At 56.1% G+C, this 9,792-nt stretch overlaps 1 protein-coding gene across 1 annotated transcript; it reads left to right on the top strand.

Moving 5' to 3' along the window:
* Positions 1 to 4,891: 4,891 nt before the first annotated feature.
* Positions 4,892 to 9,637, top strand: LOC104510012 (ATP-binding cassette sub-family A member 3-like; the record flags this gene model as incomplete). Its single annotated transcript, XM_010152142.1, has 4 exons — positions 4,892 to 4,945; positions 8,462 to 8,726; positions 9,255 to 9,382; positions 9,472 to 9,637. Coding segments are annotated over exons 1-4 (613 nt in total), but the record flags the coding sequence as incomplete, so codon positions are not given.
* Positions 9,638 to 9,792: the final 155 nt, after the last annotated feature.

The raw sequence follows: 9,792 nt of genomic DNA on the forward strand, positions 1-9,792 counted from the left end.
CAGGTGGCCCCTGAGGGAAGGGAGCTTGCCCGGGGGTTGTGTGCCGTGGGCTCGTAGCGTGCCCGGCTGGAGCTCAGCGGCGGGGGCTGCTTTGCACCAGGACTTGCAAGGAAACCGCTATCGGGCTCCAGAACTTGTTTCTTTGCCAAATCTGTGAGGCCTCTGAATTTGCAGAGTTTGGCTCCTTACATGCACCTGCCACCTCTCTGCGCAAACCAGCGATGCGATTGTCGAAGCAAAGGGCACGACGAGCTCTGATGCAGCAGCTTCTCCCCTGCTCTCCAGTTGCTGCCTGAGCCCGGGGGGGTGTTGTGGAAAGATTTGGTCACCCAGGAGCCTGCCAGGCTCCCCAGGCAGGCTGTCCCCCCGCCACTGCCTTACTCTGAGGCAGCAAACGGGCCATGATGCTATTTGTGTTTACTTCTGTGTTTTAGGGCCTGAGGTTCCCATCTGGGAAAAACCCAGGTTCGTAGGGGGTTTGGTGGAGTGCTGGTTTTGCAGAGGGCTGCGAGGCTGCTGGGCCCTGCGTGCTCGATGCCCACGCTGGGTCAGCAGCCCCTCACGCCCCGCCGGGCTGGCAGCCGCCTACAAAGTTTTATTGCCCTGTTTGCATTGTCTCACGCTGTGGTAGGTGAGGTTTCCATGGCCTGGCTCTGTCGTGACTCTGGCTTCTCTGTGATATTGACCACTTGGAGCGAGACCAGAGGAGGCCACGAAGATGATCAGAGGGCTGGCGCACCTCTCCTATGACGAAAGGCTGCGAGGACTGGGCTTGTTCAGCCTGGAGAAGAGGAGGCTCCGAGGAGACCTCATTGCAGCTTTCCAGTATCTGAAGGGGGCCTACAAGGGTACTGGGAGAGGACTTTTTACAAGAGCCTGTAGTGATAGGACAAGGGGGAATGGGTATAAATTGAAATCAGGGAGGGTTAGATTAGATGTCAGGAAGAAATTCTTCACAGAGAGGGTGGGGAGGCACTGGAACAGGCTGCCCAGAGATGTTGTGGATGCCCCATCCCTGGATGTCTTCAAGGCCAGGCTGGATGTGGCTTTGAGCAACCTGGTCTAGTGCAAGGTGTCCCTGCCCATGGCAGGGGGGTTGGAACTGGATGATCTTTAAGGTCCCTTCCAACCCAAACCATTCTGTGATTCTGTGATTCTGTGAACAGTGAGATGGGGAGAAAAAATGTCAGCAAGAGCTGCACGCCTCCAGACACTCATGGCTGGTCTGTCGTCCATTGGCCCCAGTTGCTTTGTGCAGACTATGGGAGACAGGACTTCCTGGACGTGCAGGCGTCGGAAATTGCTCTCCCTTCCTGAAAATGCTGGCCACAAAAATTCCTTCCCCCTGCCACGTGTGCTTGTGCTTTTCATTTCTTTCACGAGCACTGCAGGGAGCAGAGAGGTGTTTCCCACTCCAGCGGCAGCGTGCGAGTCACCCGGGTATCAACAGCCCTTGCCTGGGATGTGACGCCACCGCCCTGGGCACTGCGCGGTCCCTGACATGGCCATGGAGATAGATGCACCCAGCAGGGTCTGCAGCTCATCTTTTAGGGATGACATGGTGCCACTGCAAGTCGGTGGGGAGAAATGCTGATTTTTATGGAAAAGAAAAAAAGGCAACGTCTGCCATTTCCAGGCCTCGTTTCTATGGGAACAGGACATCAGAAAAGGAGAAATGCAGTGAGTGCTCTAAAATAACTGCCAGCTCCCAGGAGCACATAGCCTTTGCTCGGCTCACCTGGCCCTTTCTGCTGAGACAGTGGCCGGGGACAGCCGGCTCCCAGTGGTGTGGAAGTGGGTCAGGAGGTGGGATGCTGTGGCCTTGATCCCTGCCAATCCTCAGCCTGTCCTTATCTAAACTCACTGGCAGGAGAGCTCTGGTCCAGGCAGGCAGCTGGCATAGCCACCACGTTATCCAGCACAGTTCCGGCAGTACGGCTGGGGCTGGTGGTGCCGGCCAGACATTGAGGACCGTCCACCTGTCTGGGCTGTGGGTTGAAGGTGGGCAGGAGGATCTTCTTCCTTGCTGACCTCCCTGGGATGGCCAGGGTGAATCTGTGCTCGTATGTTTAGGAGACGCTGTGGTTGGACATGGAGAGCAGGGCATATCCAGTGAGGGGGAGAGGAACTGTTGTTCTCCCAGAAGTTGTTGGTGGTCATGTATCTCTTCCCCTGGATCTTTGTCTCTTGTTGGGAAAGTCAGTCTGCTCTTGCAGTACATAGGGCTGAGGCCAGGCAGGAGAGCATGGTCGAGGGGACAGCCTCACCTGCTGCCGTGTGAGAGCATCATGGTGTGTCCTCCTGCAAGGGATGAGCACATCTGAGGCTGTTTCGAACCAGCTGTTCACAACCCTCCTTTTCTGCCAGAGGTGGTCCTGGGCATGGGCGGGGAGGGCAGATGGGGACCCTGCCTGAACTGCCTGTGGTCATGGGCATCTTGAGGCTGATCCAGACAGCACCTTCCAAAAAACCCTTTCCCTTTTGTGTTGAAAAAAAAAAAAAAATTCTGTGGATGCCCAGAGCCTGGAAAGCCTTTTTTGTTCTCAAATCTGGTAAGAATCATAAAATGGAATCATAGAATGGTTTGGATTGGAAGGGACCTTAAAGACCATCCAGTTCCAACCCCCTGCCATGGGCAGGGACACCTTCCACTAGAGCAGGTTGCTCCAAGCCACATCCAGCCTGGCCTTGAACACTTCCAGGGATGGGGCATCCACAGCTTCTCTGGACAACCTATCCCAGTGCCTCACCACCCTCTCCGGGAAGAAAGAGTAGCCCTGTTGTATCTGAGCTTCTTCCTTCTTTCATTCTGCAGTGAGTGAGAAGTCCAGTACAGGTTTTCTTGGGACCCTTAAAAGCTTAGAAAAAAATTATTGGAAATAATGAAGTTTTCCGCCTTTGCGTAGTGTTTGTGTTACCCAAGAGCTGCTTGACATTTTCTCAGCAATGTACCGGACCCGGTGGCAGCCGTAAGACACGGTGGCAGGGGGTCCAGCTTGTGTTTGTGGGTGTGGCAGGGCGAGCAGCCAGGAGAGACGTGGGATCTCTGCGAGGGGCTACGGCAGCCGCCTTCTCCAGCCTGACCTGTCGTGTATGTCCTTGTTAAAACGGGCAAAAAGTTTGATTTCCCTTGATTTGCTCTGGATTCCCTTCAAATGAGTGCATGAGGAAGGCTTCTGCTCCTGGAGGGGCTCATTTGGAGGTGGGTCAGGTCCTGCCACGTGGAGTAAGTGGGGCTGGGGGACCTCTTATGTGGGTCCTATGGCAGACTGGTGGCAGTTCTGCCCGGACACGTGTGGACTGGAGGCCAGTTGGAGACACGGTACTTTGTGGTGAACTTGAAGGGGTTTAAGCTGAAATCTAGCAGCAGCCACCTTTGCAAAGTCCCCTTTGCTGTTCCTTCACTGCTTGCTGCTCGGGGGGTATCTGATGGGCTTTTTTGGGCTGGAGAAGTGGACCTTTTCTGCTGGTTTTCTGCCCAGAGAAGGATCTTCCAGCAAAAAAGACTTCTGCGGAGTAGCAAAAAGGTGTTTGTTTTGCTCTGAGAACGCACCTGCGGTTTGGGTTGGGGATGGGAAGATGCATGCCAAACCAGGAGAACGATTCTGGGGGACTCAGGGAGCTGGTGGCATAAGGCAGGCTAGGTAGATGGATGTTTGCTGCTTTGTCTGCAGCCCTATGTGGATTTTAGCTGGCTCTGGCTGCAGCTCAGTCGCTCCCAGCTGCCGATGCTCTGCTCACGATGTGCATTTACCAGTCACCGGTCCGGGAGCGAAGGTCGAGCAGGCTGGGTCACCAGCCTCCCTCTCTTCTCCCTGCTGAAGTTGGTTGGGTGCCGGCCAGATGCAAGGACCCGATACCGTCCTGACCGGTGCTGGAAAATGTGCTGTTTGAGCATCTCTGGGGTGTTGCTGGCAGGTAATGTGTCCATCCTTGTCTCTGCAGCGGCTTTCGATGCTGCTAGGCTTTGGAGCACAGGCTTTCGGAGATGAAACTGGCAGCTGCCTGCTCCTGGAGTGTGCAGCAGGGCTGTGGGTGCTGCTGTGACCCAGGCTGGCCCCATCGCTGTGGGGAGAGGGGGTTTGCTGTGCTGGGAGGCTGGGGGCTGCCCTGTGTCTGGCAGCATGAGCAGGCAGCTCTGCTCGTGCCAGGGCTGCCCCTTCTCTGAGCCACGCCGCAAGTGTGCAATCCCAGCCCAGCTCCAGGTGGGACAGCAACGCTTCCTCAGGAAACGCTGCTGCAAATGGAGACGAAAACAACTTGGAGGGATGGCAGATGCTTCCCAAGATGGGGAGGACGTGGGTGTATCGTCCTTGAGCACCGACCGTCCCTTCTGCTTCTCTGCTCTTTTCTCGTCCTCGCCTCTCCAAGGAGAGTTTCTGCTGGAAAAGCACTGTTAGCATTGCAAAACCAACTCTTCACGTTGCAGAAGGCGGAGGCACCACTTGAAACCTTCATCAGTCCCAAAATAATGGGCTGAAAGGAGTTTGGTGTTCGTGGTTCTGTAACCCTGTGCTCGCACTGCTTAAGGAAAGCCGTTCCCTGCCTGCTGCTGTTGAAGGACCCCTGATCCTTGCTGGTTGGGTTTCTGAACCCTCTCTTGCAGCTCAGGTCACACCAAGGACTGGAAACGAGTTGTGCGAGAAACCACGAGCTCTGGCTCTTACGGGTCACTAGTGACCCTTGGAGAGGGAGCCCAACGGTTATTTTTGGCCGTTTGGGGCTGAGCCAGCTGTTGCGACATCAGGCTGGAAACAGAGAGCAGCCCTTGGGTTGCCAATGGGTGAGATGTGGGATGCTGCCCTCCTGCTGCTCCGGTGCCCAGCATTCACAGCTCTTTCTTGTCTTCCAGGGTCCTGCGGAGCAGTGGCGGTCCCCTTCTGGTGGGAGGATGGTTGTTCTCAGGCAGTTTGGGCTGTTGCTCTGGAAGAACTACATCCTGCAGGTAGGCTGGTGCTGCACTTTTGGGGGCTGCCTCTGTCAGCCACTAAATCTGGGTACGCCAGAGTTTGCCAGGGTCTTGATTATTCAGCAAACCTTCACCGTGAGCCCAGGGCAGCTCCTGGAAGAAAACTGATCTATTTGTGCATTTTACGGTGCCTCTAAACCCACCGGGGCCCAGGGTTTTATTTCCTTCATGACTTTCTGCAGCCCTCAGAACCAGCTTTTGGGGGTCTTAAAAAATTCAACCACCATCCTCCTGGCATCCACTCCCAGCCCAACTATCTGCGTGGCAGCTGGATGAGGGTGAGGGATTTCGAGACCTCCTTGCCCTGCTGTTGGGCAGCATCTCGGCTACTGCTGGACGAGGCTGCAGAGCCTTTTGGCAGTGTGTGGGTGCTCCTGGGCAGATGCTGTGGCTCTGCTGGGACCCAGAGCCAGCCCTGGCAGAGGGCAGTGGAAGAGGGGGGAGCAGAGAGATCACCACAGCCTGGCTTTATACTTTCAATGACCCTTCTGCAGATCAGCACGACGTTGCTTAAAAAATAAACAAAAGGAAGAGGGAAGGGCTGGCTGGGCTGCCTGTGCCGGACTTCCAGCAGAGCAGCGAGCCAGCAGCGGGGCTCAGATGTGACTGAAGGCACTGGCAGCAGGTCTGATTTGCAGCAAGGGCTGAGCTTTGTGGGCGTGTGTGGTGGCTGGTCCTGTGAATCCCCCTTGTACACGTGCAGGACAATCCCCCATCCCCTTTGCAGGGGAATAGCATCATCTGCTGCCTGTGCTCTGGGGTGGGGGCACATCTCATCATTTCCTGTCAGGACACAGGCTGACTTGGATCTACCGTGTTGGAATACAACCTGGAGTCTCTGCTCCCCTCCACCAAAAATAACATGCTCCCAACGAAGATGCAGAGTTTCCAAGCCCGTCATCATCCTAGTGTGAAGATGGATGCTGGGACACATGGCTTGCTCAAAGCTGGGGCAGCCCTGGCCAGGCGGAGCTGGGGATTAGGGATGAGTGTCCCAGTCACTTCTGGAATATGGCAGCTTAGATGACTTCTGCGGCAGCAAAAGCCTGCGCTGGTAAATGTGTATTAGCCTGCAAGTTCAGGGAGCCAGGCAACCGTTCTGGAGATAGCCCAGGAGACGGAGAGGGTTAATACGGTAGTAAATCAGTGGGAGGCAGCTGCTCCGCCAGCGCTGCATTAGAAAACCATCAGACGTGCAGCGTCCGCTTTTATGAGTGTGGCCTTTGGAAAGGCTCCTTTCCTGCCCGCTCGGAGCTGCTGCAGCAGTGGCTTGTCCCTGGCTGTGGTCGGAGCGGGCAGCTCCTCCCAGGGGAAGCCTGGACAGGGATTTTCGGCTCTAGAAGTGGGTCGATGTGGGGAGCAGCTGCATGGCCATATGCCTGCATGCCCCTTCCTGACAAACCGGCCAAGAGCCTATTCACCCCAGCTGCTGCAGGGCTGACTGTCCCCCATCCCAGGAAGTCTGGGCTGGTCTGTGCTCAGAGCTCTGTTTCTGCTCACCTTGGTGTGCTGCCTTGCTGCTTCCCCTACCCCCCTGCCCTCCAGTTTAAAAAATGAACCCTTTTCCCACTCTGCAGAGGGATGGGAGGTATAACTCCATAGTCAACACAGCGCAGTGCTTGGTGTTGGCAGAGGTGAAAGAGGTTTTTGGCAGCTGGGTGCTGCCTCCAGCACGAGGTCGGTGCAGGCAGGGGAGCAGAGCCCCGACAGGCGTGGGGCTGTGTCATGCCCTGCCTGCAGCGTGCTCACCCCGTATGGTGCCCAGCATCCCCAGGGGTGTTCCTTACGGCACTGCAGCCCATCCCCGCGCCCAGTGGTGATCCAGGCTGTGGCATCGCTGTGCCAGCGGCCGTGGGGCCAGGCAGGAGGTGGTTTAACAACGCTGAGTGTGCAGAGATGCCAGGGAGGGGCTGTCGGATAAAAAGCAGTTGCTGAGACAGCAGAATTGTGAGAATAGACCTCTTGGCGCTCCTCTTGTGCATTGTGTTGCTCTTCCCAGCCCAGTGGAGGTGTGGTGGGGTAGAACCCCCAAAGTGTCGTGTAAAGCCTGTCTTAGCCAGAGCCCTCAGCAGAGGTTAACGCTGCTGCTTCTGTTCTGGGCAGGCGCCCCCAGCGAGCAGCCATGAATCCCTGCGCCCGGACCTGCTCCCTACTGCCAGGGACATCTCCGGAGTTCTCGCTGCAGTGATGGAGGTTTGGCATGCTGGGCTGTGCTCGGGTGAGGGCAGCTGGGTCTGCAGGAGGCAATAAGGTGGCTGGGTCTGGGTTTCACCTCTCTCACCCAGACCCACCTGGCTGGACTGGGCACAGGGCTGAGCCTTCCTGCCTGCAGTGGGATGTTGCGTGCCCAGCCGAGTTCTGGGCCCTGCCTTCCTCTCCCATCCCCAGCTGGATGATGCAGCTTCCAGTGGAAGCGGTCCGGTGCTCACTGCTCCCTCCTTGGAAGCAAGCATGACCTTTACAGTGATTTTTACAAGCACAAACCCATCGGTCAGCAGCATGTCGCAGCTCCTGCCCTAAAACAGATCAGGGGGGTCACGCTGCAGGGACGTGGGACACTGGTCAGACTGCTGCTCCCCCGGCCCCTCCGGTCAGAGATACCCCAGTTCCCCTGGGACAAGCAGAGTTTTAAATGCTAATTAACCTGGGTTGGTGGCTGGTGTTGTAGCTAGAAGTTTGCAGGAGGGGCAGCCCTTGGGGAAACTACTGGGAAGGTTGTGCTCCGGCTTGGCTGCCCAAGTGCGTTCACTGGACTCAAGTTCATTGTCCAGTTGCTTGAACCTCAGTTAAAAAAAAATAAATGAGTAGGGCCTGGAGTGGAGGCTGAGCTCTTGACTGTGTTCTCGGTGCTGTGCAGGGACACTGATGCCCAGAGCCAGAGGCTCTGCCAGGTCCCATCCTGTGCTGGGATGCAGAGCCCATGTCCCGCTGTCTGCAGCTGATAAGCTGAGGCAGAAAAAACTTCCCTGGCTGCATCAGCTTTGCTGCACTCTGCTTTACCTCCCTGATGCTTGCTCACCCAGCCTTTCATGTAGTTAGGGTATTTTAGCTCCCAGCCCTGTAAGCGTTGGGCACGGTTGCTCTTCACTCTCCCGGCTGCAGCTGGTCCCACGGCACAGGCCCTCCTTGCAGGAGGGGCGTCGCTACAGAGTGGTTTTGGCAAGCCCTGAGTGCTGCCTGCCCTGGGCAGAGCCCTGGTGCCCAGGGAGAGGGCAAGTGGCCCACTTGGCTCATCCAAACTTGGCAGCATGGCAGGGAAGGCTCTAAAGGAGGGTGGCTTGAGGCAGAGTGGTGCTTAGGGAAGGGGACACCTTGCTAATGGGAACGGGTGCAGTGTCATTCTTGGGCTCCAGGAAAAAACAGGTTGTGAAACCTTGTGAAATGCAAGAACGCTCCTGCTGTGCAGCATTTGCACGCCCCGATCCTCATGACTGTGTTTGTGTTACCTTCAGTGTTCACATCTTACTTGTTATATCCTTATCTTCCTGGCAGAAACGGCAGATCCTGGTGACGGTCATTGAAATCTCCCTGCCGCTGCTCTTTGCCGCCATCCTGATAGCGCTGCGGCACCGGGTGCACTCCATCAGCCACCCCAACGCCACCATCTACCCCCCTGAGTCCGTGGATGACCTGCCGGGCTTCTTCTACCGCCGGCACCCCAGCAACCCCTGGGAGCTGGCTTACGTCCCCTCCAACAGCAGCGCTGTCCGGAGCATTGCTGAGGCGGTGGAGAGAGCTTTACCTGTCAGCATCCGAGGTGAGCAGCCGCCAGGGCTGTGGCTTCTGCCCAGAAATCAGTACGATATTTTACTCTGGTAAATCCTCTTTTCCTGGGATACATCCTTTTATTCAGAACTTAAGGCAATGTGTTTATTTTTGTTTCGTTAAAACTACAGGATTTTGGTTTTATTTTTGGTCGCATTTTGTTGAGGTTTCCATCTAGAAAAATATTGCCCTAAAATAGATGAAGCAAGTGGCTGTCGCTTCCCTGAGAAAAGTATTTTTGGAAATCTTGTTGCGCAGAAAATTGTAGCGCTTCATGTTCCAAACCGAAGCTAGTGTTAGGATTTTCTCTGAAAGGAGAGCTGCCTCCTGCTCTTGAGGAGGAGGAATCGGCTGCGTGCCCCATGATGGGTGCAGCAGCATCCCGTATAAATCCCCGTGCGTGGCAGCAGCAGTGTTTCCCAGCTCTGGCTGGAGCACATCCCGCCTGTCCTGGACCAAAATGATGTTTCCCAGGAGCTGCTGTACTCCCAGCCTGCATCACTTCTTTCCCCCTCCGCAGCTCAGGGCTTTGCCTCGGAGAGGGACTTCGAGGAGTATGTCAAGTCGGACAACCGCTCGGGCAGCGTGCTGGCTGCCGTCGTGTTCAAGCACCGCTTCCACCAGAGCTCAGCCCTGCTGCCCCTCCAGGTGAGCAGAGCCAAGGGAAGACGAGGACGCGGGGGGATGGCATTGCTGCGGTCCAGACATCACTCCACTCTCTCCCACCCTCCTTCCAGGTCGAGTATGAGCTGCGCTTCAAGTACAGCCCGAGGAACGCCCCACGGAGCGAGCAGACGGGTCTGAACCCCAACCTGGACCGGGACTGGCACACCAGCTATCTCTTCCCACTCTTCCAGCTGCCCGGGCCTCGGGAGGCCAAGTTTGCTGATGGGGGGACACCGGGTGAGGGCCACCACTCCTCTGCCGCAGGCGCTTTCATGGCCAAAGACATGGGTGTTATTTTCAGTACAGCAGCTCGGCTTGCTGCAGGGATGCACTGAGGCTCTGAGCTTTTAAATAAATAGTTTCTTTTTAAAAAATTTTAAAAATATTATATT

Source organism: Eurypyga helias, unplaced genomic scaffold, assembly GCF_000690775.1.
Source record: "Eurypyga helias isolate BGI_N326 unplaced genomic scaffold, ASM69077v1 scaffold2665, whole genome shotgun sequence".
NCBI lineage: Eukaryota > Metazoa > Chordata > Aves > Eurypygiformes > Eurypygidae > Eurypyga > Eurypyga helias.